Raw genomic sequence first — 20,050 nt, forward strand, 5'->3', positions numbered from 1 at the left:
CGATCACATAGCAAACTTGAAGCACTTCTCCATTTTACCCAACTTGCTTTAACTCTATGCATTACATCATCTTCAATTTCTCCTTCAACTTGCATAATAGATCCAAGGTATCGAAATCTACAAGTGCTTTTCATTTCTTCATCATTAAGTTTAACTTTGTCTCTAATATTCCTCCTATTATTACTAAAATTACATTTCATATATTCTATTTTATTTCTACTTATCCTAAAGCCTCTAGATTCCAAAGTTTCTCTCCATAATTCTAACTCGGCCTCTACTCCATCTCTAGTTTCATCAATTAATACAATATCATCTGCAAACAACATACACCATGGAACCTCCTTTTAAATACTCTTAGTCAATTGGTTCATCACTAAAGCAAAAAGATAAAGACTCGAAGCAGATCATTGGTGTACACCTATGGTAATTGGAAATTCTCTAGTTTCTCCTCTATAGTCTTTACGCTAGTCATTCCCCCATCGTACATATCCTTGTTGGGAATAAGGAACAAATTCCCGAAACCTGTGAGAAACAAAATAGAATAAAAATAATGCCAAAGAAAATCAATCTCACGCACAAGACAATATTTACGTGGTTCGGTAATTTTGCCTACGTCCACAGAGTTGTAGGGATTTCAATATTATCAGGAAGAAAACACAGTGAGTGCGGCGATACAATGCTCTCCCTCTCGCTCTCTCGCAGGTACAACCACACTAACCCTAATCACCCAAAAGCTATACCATGGATTAAGCCTTAGGATAGAAATCTCTAATTAAATAGGGGTCGGGTCGGCACCCAAATTAAAACACAACTAGGCTCCACAAAAGCCCAACAATCCTTAATGACATCGGCATATTTACAACATACACCTTTTTTTTTTCTAAAACCCACCATAAAACTTCCCTAGGTATCCTATCATATGCTTTCTTAAGGTCAATAAATATCATATGCAAGTACCTCTTCTTTTCCCTAAACTTTTCCATTAATTTTCTTAAAAGATAAATAACTTTTGTGATAAATCTCCCAGGTATAAAACCAAATTGATTTTCTGAGATCTTCGTTTCTAGCCTTAATCTTTGTTCAACTACCATTTCCCATAATTTCATCGTATGACTCAAAAGTTTAATTCCACGATAGTTATTACAATTTTGAATATCTCCTTTATTTTTTGTATATAAGTATTAAAGTGTTTTTCCCCCATTCATCTGACATTTTCTTAGTTTTTACCATTGTATTAAATAAATTAGTTAACCATATAATTCTATATGGAAAAAGGCTACAAATTTTCTACATTCAAAGTAAAAATATTTTAGAAAAAAGAAAAAGAAAAAGAAAAAGAAAAAGAAGTTTCTTATATCCACTACGCTCTTAAATTTTGAGAATGCCATCTCTTACATCAAACAACTTTAGAGAAAGCAAAAAAAAAAAAAAAAAGAGAAAGAAATAATGAAATTCACTCACAAAATTGAACTACATTACTATGTATAAAGGAAAGAAATAGACAAGATTTTGAAAGCTCTCGTGCTATACAATTCTATCAAATGCAGTAAAACCTTGATCTACCGGGCATCTAACGTTGTAACCGTAACTTGGTTTATGGTGAATGATTCATCTTGCTTGCTTGAAGAGGAATCTGTTTCCATAGGATTCCTTCCCAGGCAGAAGCCAGGGTGTTTAGGCTGGTGCAGCCTTGCAGTTTCGCTGCTCAACATCAACACCACGGATGACATGGTTGGTCTATCTTCTGCTCGCTCTTGGACGCATAAGAGCCCAACCTGCATGCATTTCAATACTTCCTGCGGTGAATATGAATCGCCCACTGAGGAATCAATCAGCTCGATTCCCCTATCGTCTAGCCACATCCTCCATACCTGGAACATTTCAATTTTATTTTTGTTATTGGTTAACACTGGTGTCAAAGATTGAAATGTGGCAGTAGATAGAGAGAGATTATCATAAAAAAAAAAAAAAAAAAAATCATTATATGCTTCTATACTTACATGACCAAGAAGGTTATGCTCATTGTTCGAATAATAAAATCCCCTGTTCTTCTTACCACTTACTATCTCCAGCACCAGAACACCAAAGCTAAAGACATCAGATTTCACAGAGAAGAGCCCGTCCATTGCATATTCGGGAGACATATAACCACTGTGGGGGTATCAGTAAAGTTGTATGAGTAAGGTAGCAGTTCAGTTTGCAATGGAATTAGTATAGAATGTTTTCTAGCCCAGCAAACAATAAAGGAATGCAGAATATTATTATAGCTAGACTTACTATGTTCCAACTACTCTCTTTGTATTTGCCTCAGTCTGATCTCCTCCAAAAATTCTGGCCATGCCAAAGTCCGATATTTTTGGGTTCATTTGGCCATCAAGTAGAATGTTGCTTGCTTTGAGATCCCTATGGATAATTCGGAATCTGGAATCCTGGTGAAGATAAAGAAGCCCACGAGCAATCCCACATATGATGTTGAAGCGCCTTTGCCAGTCCAGCAGGGAACTTTTCTCCGCATCTGGAAGAATTGCATTAATTGGAAATGTCATGATTCTGAACTCTTTAACTTTGTTTGCTTTATGAGATTAAAATATGGTAACAATGAGAAAAAAAAAAAAAAAAAAATCCGAGGGACAAACTGAATATAAAGGAGTCCAAGCTTCTGTGCTGCATGTACTCATAAACCAGCATCTTTTCTTCCATCTCAATGCAGCAACCAAGAAGTCTAACAAGGTTCCTGTGTTGAAGCCTTGCAATTAGCCGAACCTCGTTTTTGAATTCTTCTATTCCTTGCCCTGAACTCTTCGAGAGCCTCTTCACTGCTACTTCTTGTCCTTCAATCAACATACCCTGCACATTTTTCCCGACTTGAGCACATTTGTAATTACATAAGCATTTCAAGTTCATTATTGACAACTTACCTTATAAACACTGCCAAAGCCACCTTGTCCTAGTTTATTTGCTTCAGAAAAATTGTTTGTTGCTATTACAATGGTGCTAAAATCAAACAATGGCAACTCTAGCTCATGCGATGTACTTTCATCGGTGTAATCTCTCTTACTTCGAAAACCCGAATCACTAAGCAGAATATCTTGGCTTCTTTCACTCGGTCCTGGGATAAACTTGGAGTCCATGTAAGAAATATTAAACTGACAAAATAAAAGTACCATTACTGCAGCATTCTAGTGCTCATTTATCTTCATATATAGAGATTTTTGGTACCTCTTTCGTCTAGCCTTCTGTTGCACATTCTTTTCAACCTCCAGGTCCTCCATACAAGAATGATGCCTAGTGCAAGTAGCAGAATACTAGTACCCACTGTGATGCCTACAATCTTGATATATTGCCTTGAGTTGTTGGAACCACTTTGTGAATTTATGCTCCTCCCGGCTGCTGAAACAAGCAAACTGATGGTTAATGATTGTTCGATTTATTGGGCATGATTTGAGGTGTTTTAGGGGAAAGGGGGAAGGAATGCATAATCTAGAACCGCATCCAGTGATGATTCACTGCAGCTGCTTCTTTTTTATTTAACTTTTTTTTTTTTTTGTCCGTATGTCACATTAGTGTAGTTTTCTTGGAAACCAAACAGCCTCTAACCAAATAGAGGCTAGAAAGGTGAAGAAAAGAGAAAAGAAGCTTATAGAAAAATAAAGAAAAAGAATCTATATTTTTTTTTCTCACATTGTCTATGGTAATTTACAATAATAAATATCCAACACATACCTACTTTTCAAAATTTGATGGAATTTCGTGTGAAATTATAATCTTATATTTTGAATAATTTTTCTTTGTCTCTATGTACTGTAAGAGACAAAAACACCGATTCATTTTACCATTATTTTTTCTCTCTCCAGTTCTCTTCTCTCAATCTTAGGAGGACGTAAGAGCCATTTCATTTCTGCTCTCCTCTCGTCTCATCATGTCTCTGAAACGAAGCATACCATAAATAAAGCTTTCGTGAGAATGCATTGGCCATCAAAATAGTCCATCATATGCATTTTGAGGAAGTTGCCCCCCACTCGAAACATCCTGACCGTTCCAATAATTAAAATTTGAGATTTTAATATTAGAAATCTTAAATTTAGATTCAAATTTAATAGAAAGAAGTGTAGGATGGTGACAAAAAAATAATTAACAAATAAATAAATAAACAGGTAGACCCAAAAACCATATAAAATGAATATAAACGATTGATTGTCTCTCTCAGCACATTTAACAATGGCCGACAGACAACTCAGAAAATGATAATCGAATACACGGTCTGATTTTGACACTTCACTGCCCCTACCCTTTCCCTACTTTTTATATTCACCATACTTTGAAAACTTCCCACCTTGGACAAAATTGACCCAAACAGCGGCCCTCCGCCCCGCCCCCAAGTGTTCAAATTTTCCTAGCGCTATTAATGGCGAAAAGGGCAGCACGGCGAGTCGCCGGTGACGGTGAGCCCAATTTCGCCGCCAGAGGGTGTGGAGAGTCAGAAGTGTCGGCGGATAAGAGCTGAGACGGGGCCCTAATGGCGGTCCAATAAATAAGGGTAACTGCCTTCACTTTCTCAAATTCATTGGTTGAGCTTTTCTGGTGGGGTCAATTGGAAAAGTATGAGAAGGGCTCCTCCTCCCCTTAATTGAGCTAAAGTCGCCGCCGCTTAGGTCGCACTTCCGGCGACCGCTTTTGGCAGGAAGCTGAACCAATGACTTTGAGAAAGTGAACGCAGTTACCTTATTTATTGGACCACCATTAGGGCCCCGTCTCAGCTCTTATCCGCCGACACTTCTGACTCTCCACACCCTTTGGTGGCGAAATTGGGCTCTTCCCTCATCGGTCGACTGGTGCTGGCTGCCCAGGAACATAATCTTCAAAATATTCTCTTCTTTTTTTTTCAGATTTTAAAATAACGATACCTAATTACCTACTGCTTTGTTTTTTTGTTTTCTAAAATTTATATAGGCAATTAAAAAAATCATTTTAAAAATCATTTTTTATTTTTATTTTTATACAAGTTTGAAAAGAGTAAAAAAATTAAGATTGGACTTTGGTGTTACACCGACAAACATTACTCTCTAAACCTCTAATCATGAAAGACACAAAGAATTTGAGAGATTACTAGTGACTTTTGAAGGCCTGGCTAGATAAATGAGTCAATCTCAAAGATAAATTTAAGCAATATTATTATTGTTTTATAAAGGAAAATTTTAGGGCCCATTTTATTGCAAAAAATACTCTCTTTTTTTTTTGGAAAAATTATAATAATTTTAACTTAATTTTTTAATTTTTCAAAAATTATATTAAAAATTTAGGAAATAAAGACTTTGTTTAAATGTCAAAATTTTTTATTTTTAGATTTCAAAATTATTATAAAAAATTATATAAGGGTAGTATTTATGATCGTATATTTTAGAGCATAAAATTAGATTTATGAATTTAGACGAAGCTCAATAAATTATTCATACAAATTAAAATTTAAAATCTAAATTTCAAACTTGCATGTGCAAAGTAAGAATTAAAAATTTAGAAAAAATAATAAAAATATTTTCTAAATTTTATAAAATTTAAAAAATGGAAAATACAACTATTTCACATGCAAATAGTGCTAAAAAAAATTTTGCCATCACATATTTCATACAATTGTAAAAATAAAATTTTAATTTTTTTTGAAAATTAAAATAAAAAAAAAAAAAATTTCAACAATTAAACAAACCCTTTTAACTTCTCTCTCCCTGTTGCCTCCTTGTTATATGCCAAATGAGTTTGATGCTTACTAATATTTTGGAGGGCAAATCTTGGAACCTTCCCCCACAACAATGGATCCACAAATGTGAGGTCATGAGAGCTCATAATGCCCACTTACCTAAGGTGTAGCATCCTTACGGTAATGAGCAACGATTACTCTTACTATGTGTATGAGAGTATAAATTTTAAACCTTAAATTTAAATTTGAGTGGATTTGGACACATTTAAATACAATTTTATATTATACCTTATTCAAATCCAATGCAAATCTAAATCTAAACTCTATCGAAACATAGGGTTAGAAGGAATTATGGTTGACTTTGCACTTTGATTATAGGATACGTGGGATTCTTGTAGAGTCTAAGAGGTCCATTCTTGTAGGATGCCAGGGGGGGATCCATCTCTCTCATAGGTTTGCATGTCTACCCACATGCATACCTTGTCATATTTTACCTCAATCAATGACCACATTTACGGCATATTGGGATCATATCCACATTTAACTTGTGCCTATTGGGGAAATGTTGACCCCAAGCTCATGCTCATACTAGGCCCCTACCTACACCAAGCTCACGCTCATACAAGGTTTATGTTTATCCTGAGCTAATGCCTATGCTAAACTCGTGGCTATACCAAGTTCATGCCCATGAAACATTGCTCATTTTTTAAAGATCAAGACTTCTATTGGGTTCATGCCAATTATCCCATTTTGGGCTCATTGCCCAAAGAAATTTTGAGAGCATTTTTAAAGCTTTTAGCCTTGATTTTTTTTCTTGCCTATGCCCATGGCTCTTACAATTTTTGCCCAAGTTTTCAAGCCATTGAGCCTTTTCCTTTATTGGGGTCTCTAACCAACCTCACATTCTTGGGTTCAATCACTATCATATTGCACTCCAACATAATTTATTACTCACAAAGGACAATTACTTCTAATCAATATTATGACACATTTCAACGAGAAGACTTTACTCAAAGATGGTTGACAAGCTAGACATTGCCATGCTACACTTGCAAGTAGTCCTCACTTATGAAGACATGCAAATATGATCTTCACTATGCCACCCTTTAACAAAACATATTTCAAAGAATAATATAATAGCTTAGCTGCCATATAGGAGAATACATGGCAAACTCATTTTTTGAATGTAATGATCAAGTTTTCTAAATTACGAGTGCCTTGTGTTAGAGAACTACCCTCTGCTTCAACGGTGACATTTGAGAAGTCTATGATCAACCTCATGGTTCATGGACTTTAACACCATGTGACATTTTGACAAGTCATTCTTGCTTGTGAAGGGAAAGCAAGTATCATCGCTACAATGCCACGTTCTAGCAAAGAGACTTCTCATTGAGGATAGAAGAGCAAACAAACCTCACCCAGTAGACATATTTGATTATTGCTACATCATGTTTTGTGAAGAGTCTCTTTTGGGAGTGAATCGTTCTCGTAGATCGTGCCAAGTTGTTGATGCAAAGATTGGTCGTGCAACAGTTGTTAAGCAATCATCCATTGCAATTAGAACCATAAAATAAAATAAAAAGTGGTTTGTGATACTTAAGCCAGTGTTAGAGATAAGACAAGTGATATTATTAGGGTTTTAGTATGATATTCTTAGCCTATTTTTTATGAAACAAAGAATTTTAATGCTCATTAATCCTTCAAATGCAAAATTTAGACCTTACTTTCATATTCCCCCCCAAAAAAAAAGTTAGTGTGGGATATGGAAACTTATTACACCTACTTTCCTAAGCTACAATACTCTTTATCATAACCAAGCAATGTTTTTCTCTTGTGGGGAATTATGGTTGACTTTGTGCTTTGATTGTGGGATTCATAAGTTCTTATGGGACCCTAAAGGTTCACCTCTCATGGGTTTGTATGTGCCCAAATGCATATCTTTGTCATATTTACCCTTACCAACATGAAACTATAATGGGAAATGATAAACCTAATATATATGGCACAAGCCTGGTATATGCATAAGTCAAGTGTGGGCATTAGTTTGAAATGAGATAAAAATATATAAAACTACTCATAAGACCTAAAATTCCTTTAGGCCTAATAATAGGGGGCTACTAATTAGCGTAAATATGATAAAGGTACTTGTGTGGGCACACGCAAACTCATGAGATATATGGACCTTTGGGTTCCCACAAGAAACCCACACATCCCATGATCAAAGCATAAAATCAATCATAATTTCCCAACGAGCAAACGTTGCTCGGTTACCATAAGGGTCATTGCAACTTAGGGAAGTGGGTGCAGTAGGCTCCTACCATCTGGCACTAATGGCACCTCATCTATTGTCTGGCTTAGGAGAGAGATTAGGTAACATTTTTCCTACCAAAACCATACTAGTACCACTTATAACTTATTTTTGACATTGACTTGAGCATTAGAAGGCCCCTAAAGGCTATCAAGAGCCTCCCAAGCTCTTATTCTCTTCCATGGTTGTAGGTTTAGCGTGCAAATGTTGGACAGTTGTTGGTGAAAGTATTAAAGTCTAACATGAGCCAATTTTTGCAATAACTTTTTCTGTAAGTGAATAAGGCCTTAAAGTTTGAAACATTTATGTTAAAGTTTCAATTGTAAATTTTGGGAGACGTCAAAAGGGATGTAAGATAGGAGATGGGAACTCCCCTTGGGCAACTCACTCCCAATTAGGGGTGAAAGTTGTTCAATTTTTGCTTCAATTCAATCTTGGATTAAACTGAAAATCGAACCAAACCTTGTCATCTTTTTTGCAAAAGTGGAACCAAAATTAATATCTTTAGACTGTTAAATCTTGGTCAAATTGGTATTGGCATTTTGGTTTTTAATTGATTTCCTATTTTTAAACTGTTATGGAGCAACTCTAGTCAAGGGGTTAAGATTTAACATTGTTAAGAAATGATAGAGCAGTTTTGATGACAGTGACTAAGCACAACTATGAGCAACTGATGGAGCAGCTCCAATGTGAGTTGTGACTACTTAGTTGATCTAATGGAGCAACTACGATGTGACTAGTAAGGCAATCTAGTATAGCATTCGGTGAGGAGTGAGGACCTTGGGTTTTTCATAGTTTGAATTAAGAAGATTTTAAACATTGTTTTGTTAGGAAATGGAGCGAGTCTAGTGCAAGAGGAGCTAATGGGAGTAGTAAAGGAGAGAAGGAAAAGGCAACCATCCAAACCCTAAGCTTCTTTGACTCTAATGGCTAATGGTCAATTTATATTAGGGCCGATATTCTTATGTGATGCATTGCAATAAACAAAATCTCGAGCCAATATTCTACTCTTCTTGCCAATGTTTATTATTTTTTGGTTAAGAATTATCTTATTCCCTATGGTCAATGTTGTTTATTTTGTGTTGATCTCTTCAAATGCTATTAAGCTATATGTGCAAGGGAATGCTAAGGCTTGGAATACATTGTTAGTCTACAATATAATAGTTTAACCTTCTAGTAAAGTGGTAATCTAGCATGATATTGTGGACTAACAACGTATATCAAACCTTAATATTCCCCTGCGATCTAGCATGATATTTAAGACAAAACTTCTCCTTCACTACACATTTACACAATGCACATTGTCACCAACACACTGTCATGTCACCACCACTTGCCATTATTAGCCCTCCGCCATGGCCAGTGCTCCCTCATCTCGCCGCTCATCATCATCAGTCCTCTATCACCATTAGTACTCCACAACCAGCAAAGATCTCCCATCGTCCATAGGATCTCTCTTTGGATCATCACCTATGCACACCTGCACAACCTCTTGTGCACCCCATTAGCACCATCTACATATATCACCATACGATGTCTAACTCCTTACTCACCTCTACAAACTTAGATTTGCTCCTAACTCCTCTCCTTACTCCAATTTGTTCCAAACTCCAAACTCATCTCTCTAGCCTTAAATCTATAAACTACCACAACCATGACCACATTCCACTTCGCACCATTACTTCCGACGCCATCTTCTCTCCTCCAAACAAGCAGATGATATCTTCACCAAAACACCTTATCCTAGTCATTTTTAGCACTTAGTTTTCAAACTCAAGTTGGTCTCTTTACCTCCTTAAGTTTGAGGGGTGGTGGGAAGGAAGATGTTAGCAAAATAAGGTTGTATACGTACCATGTATACATACCTCATACGAATTAACCCATGTAACCTAACTACTTACCTTGTATGAATTAATCCATGTGATCTTTGTGTTTAAATACATTTGATAAATTGAATCCTTTGTGACAAATAGAAGAAATAATCATTCATTCATTTTTTTTTTTTAAATGCTCAACTAACAAAAATAGTTTTTATTTGAGGAGTTGAAATCAAAACCAAAAATCAAACAAAAGCTTGCTTCAGTTTGGTTTCAATTTGAGTCCACTTTTGGTTCATTTTTTTTTTATTTGACAAATTTTGGATATCCCTAGTTGCAATGAGCCTTCAATGGACAGTGAAAAAAAAAAAGTAGTTGTTATGTGTGTCCAGAACCTTACAACATATTTCTCAATAAAAATAGACATAACAATGACCAAAGTTATGTAAACCCAATAGCAAACTTAATTTTATTGTTAAAGAGTGAGTTTGATTATGAATAATTTGTTTTAATAAAATATTAATTCAATATCATGTAAATTAACTAAAACAATATATATTAAAATCAATTATAATTGCTTAAAAAATATTAAAAAAAAAAAGTAATAGATGGTTCATATTAGAGACAAACAGGGACAGAACAAGAAAAGAAAAGTTCGAATAGAATGATACTTTTGCATAGTATTGAAACATTTAGACCTTATTTGAAACTTAAAAATATTTTCTTAATAAAAGAAATACATATAAATAAATCCGCTAGTTATATTTATCTACTAAAGAAAGCGATAAAGAAAATAAAAATATAGTAAATCATTAAACAAAAATTTAATTTTATATGTCATTGCCCTTTTATTCTTTTTAATTTTCAGCATACCAAAATAAATTTTTATTTTTAACAATATCTAATCTTAGAGATAAAATTTAATAAAATTTTGATTTTTTTTTTCTTCTTTATATTTTTTTCTCTAACAAAATTTTAAAGAATATTTAAAAATAAAAGAGAAATAAAGACATTAGGGACAAAAATGTAAGAGAAAATAGCACATGACATTCACTGCAAGGTGGAATTTTGAATGACATGTTTAGCAAGTTGGTGGGAGATATAATAAATAGAGGAGAGGGGAAGGATGAATGGGAATAGATAACTATAATATGATGAATTTCCAACATGTACAACTTAATTGAACATATAATAGTAAAAATATTTCATTCATGCTATTTTATTGTCATTTTATTTTCTATTTTATTATTACGACATGTTAATTTGCATTAAATGTTTATATTTGTTATTCTACATAATCATGCTGACGCATGTTGAGAATTCCATTTGTGAGCTTATCCCACATTGAAAAATTAGAGTGGATGATGGATGCTTATATACATGGTTGGACCCAAGCTTCAATAGGTTTAAACTTTTAGGTCAAGTTGTGTTCACTCATGTGTATCAAGCCCACTCATAAGCTCCTCCGATCCTAACAAATGGTATCAAAGCCGACGGTTCATAACTCTGGGTGAGCGACATCGTAAAAGTCGAGACAGGAAGTTAATTCTCCTGGCATGCTAACAGTTGGAGGACCAAGTGTGTGACTGAGGTCAATAAGGATCATCTAGCCTGCGGATCGATCCAAATAGGGTCAAGACGTGAGAGGTAGAATTGGTTCGGAGGCATGTGAAATGCAATCTGACGCACGTAAGGCGCCAGTGGTAAGGCCCACTTGAGCAACTGTTGGAAAATTGTCCCAAAAGGGAAACAGTTTCCATTCAAGGGGGAGCAACTGGAACTCACAAGTGAGGGGAAGATTGTTGAAAATTCTCCTTGTGAGCTTGTTCCACATTGAAAAATTAAAGTGGATGATGGGTACTTATATACATAGTTAGGCCCAAGACCTAATAGGCTTAAGTTTTTTTGTCAAGTTAGTGTTCACTCATGTATATCAAGTCCAGCCATAGGCTCCTCCGGTCCTAATAACACACTTGTCATCAATATTGATTAATTTTTTTGATTATTGTTTGATATTGTAAAGTGATAAAGCCACAATATTTTATTTCCTAAAATATTGCTATCATACATTAATATTGTTATGAAAGTATATAACTTGGGTCATTTAACTAACTCTTTAGTAACTTCTACCTTTTTCTCCTATTAAACTAAAACTATCATTTTCATGTAACTAAGACTAGCATTTATAATGTGTGCCAAATCTAGTAAGTAATAAAAAAATTTACTAGAAAACTTGTAATTCAATTATAACTTTTAGCTACAAATTTATGGGTATAATAACATATAATGTACTTTTTTTGAGTTAAAAATTTTAATTTAAGTGGGGTTTTTTTTTTTTTAAACAAGCTGTCTTCTTCATTAAACACCTTTCATTCCTTTATTAACACATTTTTTCTTGAAAATCTTTTCTTAATTAGATAAATAGATTTAGAAATCCCACCTACAGAATATTATTATGGCAATAGAATTGACTAATACAAATGTTATAGCAAAAAACTTCTCCTTTTCCTTCCATCCAAAGAAACTCCCCATTTTTCACTACTTTCCCTCAAACCAAACACCCTAAAACTTTTGCTTTGCAAGTGAGAAAGGGAGAAGCTAAACCCTACATGCATCCAAGATGAACTACATCATCAATTATGTCAAGGAAGTCAAACTATGAATCATCAACTAAACCTGCCCCTGTCCATTTGCCCCATTCACAAACCCCATTCACACATGCATTGAACCAGGAGAATTGGCTTCTATGATTTTAATTTCTGAAAGCTAAACCCTAATTAATGAATTAAGTATTGTTCCTTAATTAATCTGTTTCTGGCGTGCTCTGTTTTTATTTTTGTTTTCTGTGTTCTGGTTTCTGTTGAAAAAAACTGAAATTTAATGGAAATTGAACGTACCCATATCAGAAGCTGCTAATCTAATGTAGAGATCTTGACCCCCTTCTGCATATTGCCGCATATCCATCAAGTCGCCGGACCAAATCACGCAACCGGAGCCACCTCCGGCAATGTCGGAGTTTGCATAAGCTGTGCAAGAACAGTTTTTCCGGCACATTTCTTCGCACGGTGCGAGATTCATGGTCCTGTTTACAAAGGAGCTCGAAGTCTCCGGCAATTTCGCGTCCCTCACCGGCAAAAACCCGTCGCTCCGGCAATCCAGCTCCGTCTTCCGAACGCACCCGCCGGACCCATCTCGTAAAAACCACGCCTGAGGGTTCACCGGCCTGAACGCATCGGCGCACTTGCACACCGGCGACGCGTTCGTGTCGCAGATGCCGTACGGGCCGCACTCCCTGTAGCTGTCGCATTGGTCCTTGGGAGCGTACCAGTAGATGTTCCACTGTTTGCTGTTTTCAATCCAAGTGAATCGCTGAAGAAGCCCAGAATAGTTCACCACCAATCTCGAGATTAACGATTTGTCGATTAGCCCAAACGAGTAATAGACCTCGTTTGGGCTCACAGCGAAAGTGAAATTGAAGACGACTGAGGGCTTCATCTCCGGTACGCCGCTGAATCTCAGGCCGTTCCACGGTCCGCTCCGGTACACCCGCACGCCGTCGTTCCACAGAAAAATTTCAGGGAATCCGCGCCGGTCGAGCTTGAAGCTGTAATCGCCGGAGGACGGGTCGTCGGAGGTCTTCCACGACGTCAAGAACCTGTCAAAACCCGATTTTGAGTCCCATCCTAGCTTCATTCCCGGTAATAATGTGTCAGTGGGGTAATCAAAGCTTTGCCATATGTGGTTTTCCGGATCATTTGACTCGTTTCCTCTGAGGATGAAGTTTCCCGAATCCAAGAGCAGAGCAACTGGGTTATCTTCTGCGTGCGATTGATTCGACGACGACCAAATGGGCTTACCGGACCGATCGAGAAGAACCAAATTTCCCCCGTCGCCGATTTTGAGAACTCCTGATGAATCCGTTAACGGGTTGTCCCTGTTCGCGACCCAAACAACAGGGGAGTCGGGAATGTTCTTGTACCATATTCCCAAGTAGCGGTTCTTGGAGGAGTTGGGACCGAAGAACCCCAACTCGAACACCCCGCCGGTGGAGACGATGGTGTTGCCGTCGGCTAGTGGCTGAGCTGCAGTTATGGCGATGCCGGCGCCGGCGCCGGCGACGCGAACTGACGAGGAGAGCAGAGCAAAACAGAGGAAAATTAAACAGCAATGGAGAGCAGAGCTCATATTGCTCAAAATTCTGAGGTCAGAGTCAGAGGCAGAGGCCGCGCGCTCTGAAAACATCGGGGGAATTGGAATTTGATTGCTTCATGGTGAAGACTTGGGGGAATGTTTGGTGGGAGAGAAGAGAAAAACTTTCCTGCTGATTTGAATCATGCTTGATTACGCTTTCCTTTTTGTGCGAATCATCTTTACCTCCTCCCTTAATAAAATTTTCCTGTGGATTGCCAATTCCGAATGTGATGTTATAGCACATGGGATGGGTGGGCGACTGGGCGGGCCTATGCTTGAATGCGAGTCGCCATGTGCACTCCTGGGCTGGACCCGTGTTGTAAAATAGAACGTACTTGTTTGAGGCTGACCGCAGGCGGCTAGCACGGTAGTTAGGCTGGCTCACAAGAAAAATGAATAATCCATCCAGAATTGAGTTGAAATTTTGGTTAACATGGAAAGAGGTGACTTGTTTTAGATGGGTTGGGTTTAGGTGAGGTTGTTTGTTTTGATGTGTGAATCTTAGATTTTGAATTTGAATTTGTTTGGTTTAGAAAAAACAAATTATATTTTTTTTATTTAATTTTATAAAAATTTAAATCTAAAATTCAAACTCTATGCTTTCAATCCTAACTTAACTTATGTTAGGCCAAATTAGAGCATGGGCAAAATTTGTCAAAAGGGAGGAAGCTGATCTATTCATAGTATAAGATTAACCAATTCATCCCCTTCGATTAAGGGTCTGTTTGGTATTGTTATTATTTTTATTTTTACTTTCTATTTCTACATAGGGAAGAAATAGGTAAAACACGTTTATTATTTTATAAGTCTTCTATTTTGTTATCAATTTTAATTGTTTTGGAAAAAACTAAAAACCAAATTTTATGATTTTTAGTTGTTTTAACAAATAGTTGTTAGAAATTTTGATATTTAGAAATGGTTCTTTTACATTAAATTATTCATTTTACATACTTTTAAATTTAAATTAAAATAAAATGATCATATAAATTTAAATATAATTAAAATATAAATATACATAAATTTCAAATAATAATAATAATAAAGTCAATTACAAATATCATGTCCAATAAAATTTATTTATAAAGTAAATTATGAAAGTATAATAATTAATTAAAATAATTGTAATAATTTCTATTTTTATTATAGTATTATAAATGTATATTATTTTGTAATTTTATTATTTTTATTATATTTTTTGTAATGTTATTTGATATAAAGACAAAGATGAGAAATTTTAAATTAACTTTTTAATCTGCTTAATTGCTATAAATATTAACCAAACAGGTTGTTAATTTTTTATTTTTAGTTTCTATTTCCAGTTTTTAGTTTTCGTTCTTGGTTTCAGTTTTTGTTTGCTTTCATGAAATGCTTTATTCTTTGGAATAGGTTGCAATAATGAGAATGTAGTAAAAATTTTATATGGATGTTGTTGAGATGTGACTAATATTCAAAAGGGATCCAGTTGAAAGTTGTTACAAACAATGCAAGTCCCAGAGTTATTCATGAGCCGGACCTCCCTATCCACTTAAATTTTGGGGTTGCATTGTCCCCCCTCCCCTACGGTTGAGTACATACAATGCGTTTGAGTCAAGGAGTAATGTAATTGTGTTATTTAGGAGGGTATTTTAGTATTTTTTTTTTATATGACTATATATACTGTGGTAGAGTACATACTGTTGCACAACTTGGGTTTGCTTATAGCCCTTATAAGTCAGCCCTTTTTACCCGTCACACAGCTACTGGCATTACTATTCTATTACTTTATGTTGATTATATGATCATTACTGGTGATGATACTTCTGGTATTCATGAGCTTAAGCAATTTCTGTGTCAAAAGTTTGAGATGAAAGACCTTGATTCTCTTCGTTACTTCCTTGGCTTAGAAGTGTCTCCTACCTATGATGGCTACTCTTTGACTAAAGCCAAATATGCTTATGATCTTCTCACACGTGCCAGTATCACAGATTGTAAGATAACTGATAGTCTGCTGGAGCCCAACATCAAACTCCGTCCTACTGATGGGGAGCTCCTTCCCGATGCCACTCATTACCGATAGCTTGTTGGGAGCTTGATTTATCTCACTATCACTAGACCAAACATTGCTTATGTAGTGCACCTTGTTAGCCAATTTATGTCAGCTCCTCGTTTCGTTCACTATGCAGTTGTTCTTCGCATCTTATGATATGTGAAAGGAACATTATTTTATAGGCTTTTTTTTTTTTCCCTCTCACTCATCCTTGATGTTGCAGGTTTATTCAAATGCTGATTGGGCAAGGGACCCTACTAATTATCGGTCTACCACTGGTTTTCTTTATCTACTTGGTGACTCTCTTATCTTTTGACGAAGCAAAAAGTAGACTGTTGTTGCTCGCTCTAGCACTGAGGCTGAGTATTGAGCTCTTGCTGATACTACTTCTGAGCTTCTTTGGCTTCGTTGGCTTCTCCACGATATGGGTTTTCCTCAGCCCTCAAGCATTCCGCTTTACTATGACAATCATAGTGCTATCCAGATCGCTCACAACGATGTCTTTTATGAACACATCAAACACATCGAGATCGACTGTCATTTCGTGCGTCATCATCTTTAGGAATGGACACTTCACCTCATGTCAGTTCCTTCGGCTAATCAATTGACTGATATCTTCACAAAGACTCATCCACCTGACCGCCATCGTGCTTTAGTATGCAAACTCCAGTTGACATCCTCAATACCACCTTGAGTTTGAGGGGGTATGTTAGCATATCTTCCTAAGTTACCCTTGTTTATCCTTGTATCTTCCTAAGTTACCCTTGTAGTCTACCTCCTTTAGCTATAAAAGGATGGCCCCTTATACAGTGTTTACATATACAATCTAGAGTTTCTCCCTTTTAATAAAATTAAAATAAAATGATCATATAAATTTAAATATAATTAAAATATAAATATACATAAATTTCAAATAATAATAATAATAAAGTCAATTAAAAATATCATGTCCAATAAAATTTATATTATAAAGTAAATTATGGAAGTATAATAATTAATTAAAATAATTGTAATAATTTCTATTTTTATTATAGTATTATAAATGTATATTATTTTGTAATTTTATTATTTTTATTATATTTTTTGTAATGTTATTTGATATAAAGACAAAGATGAGAAATTTTAAATTAAGTTTTTAATCTGCTTAAGTGCTATAAATATTAACCAAACAGGTTGTTAATTTTTTATTTTTAGTTCCTGTTTTTAGTGTTTCAGTTTTTGTAATTTTTGACAATGATACCAAAGGGTCTCTAAGACATTGTTTGCTTTCATGATATACTTTATTCTTTGGAATAAGTTGCAATAATGAGAATGTAGTAAAAATTTTATATGGATGTTGTTGAGATGTGACTAATATTCAAAAGGGATCCATTTGAAAGTTGTTACAAACAATGCAAGTCCAGAGTCATTCATGAGCCAGACCTCCCTATCCACTTAAATTTTGGGGTTGCATTGTCTCCCCTCCCCTACGGTACAGTACATACATTGCGTTTGAGTCAAGGAGTAATGTAATTGTACTATTATATGAGGGTATTTTAGTATTTTTTTTATATGAGTATATATTATAATATACTTATTTTTAAAAATTGACATTGTCAAACTAAACATAACATATGATTAAACTATCCTGTATTTATTTAATAAGTTATTGTCTTCATTATGTTAATAGATTGAGCTAATGGTTTATTACAACCTTTCTGCTGAGTCTGGCCAGTTGCGTAAATCGATTGGCTGTCTCGTGCCCTTTGTTTTGAAGCTTTCCCTTCATCAAAGGCCTTCACAAAATAAAATGCCTTTTTTTAAGATGCCTTCTTTTTTTGTTGCTATTTCTGCAAATTTATATAGCTTTTTTTTTCTTTTTTTAAAACAAAACACTTAGCATGTGCTTTTACTTTTTAATAAAAGAAACAAATTGTTTTTGTGCCAGCTCAAAACTAGTTCATTTTCACCTACTTTTCTCCTTTTTATTTTGTTTTACATTAAAGTTTTTTTTGCTAGATGTAATGCACTTGAAAGCCGTTATACAAAATAGAGCAGAGTGAGAACTTGAGTAACGATTATTCAAGTTTAATCTTTGTACTAAAATCGAGTTATGATTACTCAATTTCAAATTTTGAAAACTTTTTTTCAACCGTTGGGACTTAAAATCGGGCAATCATGAGTCGGTTTTACTAAATGAGCTCAAGCAATGGTTACTTAAGTTCTCAATTTACTCCACTCGGGAAATATTTTTCAAACTATACCATTATGAGAATGTGGTGATTAACACTATTTTGGGGAAAGACTTATTTATGTTACCATATAATAGTATAGGTCAAATAGGCCTTAATATTTTCAAAGATTAAAAAACACTAACCTCATTGAGGTTTCGTGAAAAGACATCCCCTTTGCTAGATTATTGTTAATGTAAAAATAATATAAAAAATCAGGCATTACACAAAATTTTAGAATCCCACAAATCTCCTTTGAGATTCAACAAAAAAGTGCAAGCTTGTATTAAAGTTTCAAAAATTTTATAGACTTTTTTGATATATAGAAAAAGAAAATATTAATATCTTTTGATATTTGGTGAAAAAGACCCGTCAAGGAAGGGGTATGGCTATTTCAAAAATTAGATATGAAGGGAGGTTCATGTGCCTTTTTAAACTTCAAGAAAAGTTTATATATATATATATATATATACACATATATGTATACATAAATTTTGTCAAATCTAAATAATTTTTTTTTTATTTTTATCAAATTTTAAGATAATATAGTAACTTTTATCTAATTTTTTATTCATCAAATGTCTAAATTAGACTGATAACGGGGCCTTACTTATTCAGGGGGAGATTGAAGCCTCGAGAAGCATCCCCTTGAGAGATTGTCCTGGGTTGAGAAGTGCCCACATGAGTTTGTTGAGGTGTCTATACAGAAAAAAAAAAAAATCTCTTTTGTATTTTGTTGAGAGTTCATATTGCTCCACCTAACGGTAGGCTTATAAAATCAAGAAACATTTGATTTATTATTTTTAAATATAAAAGAGTGTAAGCTTTTGTTAATTCCAAGTAGTTCTTAGTTGTTAGCCAAAAATTAAAAATAAAAAATAAAAAAGGCATACTTAGGTTAGCATAATTTGACTTTATAGCTAGATTATTCAATGGAGAAGTCAAAAATTTTCTTAGGGAAACAATCCCTTGCACTATTCAATTTTTACAATCATATCAAAATTTTATGAGTATTTATTTTTCACACTATCATAACATCAATTTAATTATAATACTCCAATAATCAAATATAGTATTAAAAATCATCGCTATAGAACACTCCACAGGCATTGCGCGATGGAAAGACAACCGTGGATGGTGAGAGTTCACTTTGTGAGTCAGTGTGAACCGTGGATGGTGAGAGTTCTTTATGAGCCAGTGGGGATCGTGGATGGTAATGGAGATGTGTCTCGGGGGTCTGGGTTGGCCGAACGTCCAACTGATGCATGAAATCCGTGTTCGCATCTGGAATTTACCCTGATCAGTGAGACCTGAGGGCGGAGGACGTTAATTAATAGATTTGGTGCCGCACTAGGGGGTCCGAAGGATTCGTTGGTGATTGGAGTTCTTATGTAATTAAAAAAAAAATCATCACTATAGAAAATCTATCTTAAAAATTTCTAGTGGAAATTTTTAAATCAATTAAGACTGTAGGAGGAGAAAATACACAAATATATTAAATCTATTCCTTCATATGCTATACTCAACGCTTTTCTTTTTCAATTATTTTACCTCTCTATGTTTCTTAACAAATACATCATGTTAAGAATTCTACTTATGAGTTTGTCCCACATTGGAAAATTTGAGTGAATGATGGGTGCTTATATATATGGTTAGGCCCAAGACCTAATAGGTTTAAGTTTTTGGGTTAAGTTGGTGTTCACTCATGTGTATCAAGCCCACCCATGGGCTCCTTCGATCCTAACAAGTGGTATTAGAGCCGACGGTTCGTAACTCTGGGGGAGCGGCATTGTAAAAGTCGAGACG

The 20,050-nt window shown here is 35.0% G+C and overlaps 1 protein-coding gene across 2 annotated transcripts; it reads right to left on the reverse strand.

Moving 5' to 3' along the window:
• Positions 1–1,332: 1,332 nt before the first annotated feature.
• On the reverse strand, positions 1,333–14,438 carry LOC131153309 (receptor-like serine/threonine-protein kinase SD1-8). 2 transcript variants are annotated; one of them, XM_058105524.1, is made up of 7 exons: positions 12,715–14,438; positions 3,220–3,390; positions 2,919–3,109; positions 2,637–2,847; positions 2,278–2,515; positions 2,001–2,151; positions 1,333–1,871 (listed from the first exon to the last, which is right to left on the reverse strand). In XM_058105524.1, exons 1-7 carry the CDS (start codon positions 14,057–14,059, stop codon positions 1,560–1,562), a joined length of 2,619 nt encoding a protein of 872 aa, XP_057961507.1. In that variant the 5' UTR covers positions 14,060–14,438; the 3' UTR covers positions 1,333–1,559. The 2 variants fall into 2 exon arrangements, with proteins under 2 accessions (XP_057961507.1, XP_057961510.1); XM_058105527.1 differs by having other exon boundaries at positions 3,220–3,387; positions 12,715–14,378.
• Between the last annotated feature and the right edge of the window lie 5,612 nt (positions 14,439–20,050).

This window comes from Malania oleifera, chromosome 4, assembly GCF_029873635.1.
Source record: "Malania oleifera isolate guangnan ecotype guangnan chromosome 4, ASM2987363v1, whole genome shotgun sequence".
In the NCBI taxonomy this organism is placed as follows: domain Eukaryota; kingdom Viridiplantae; phylum Streptophyta; class Magnoliopsida; order Santalales; family Ximeniaceae; genus Malania; species Malania oleifera.

Excerpts from the sequence above, each read along its gene's own strand:
- LOC131153309 (XM_058105524.1), bottom strand. The coding sequence starts at position 14,059 with ATGTTTTCAGAGCGCGCGGCCTCTGCCTCTGACTCTGACCTCAGAATT. Across the intron at positions 2,152-2,277 it reads AAGAGAGTAGTTGGAACATA|TGGTTATATGTCTCCCGAAT; the intron begins GTAAGTCTAGCT and ends ATACCCCCACAG. Across the intron at positions 1,872-2,000 it reads AGCATAACCTTCTTGGTCAT|GTATGGAGGATGTGGCTAGA; the intron begins GTAAGTATAGAA and ends GAAATGTTCCAG.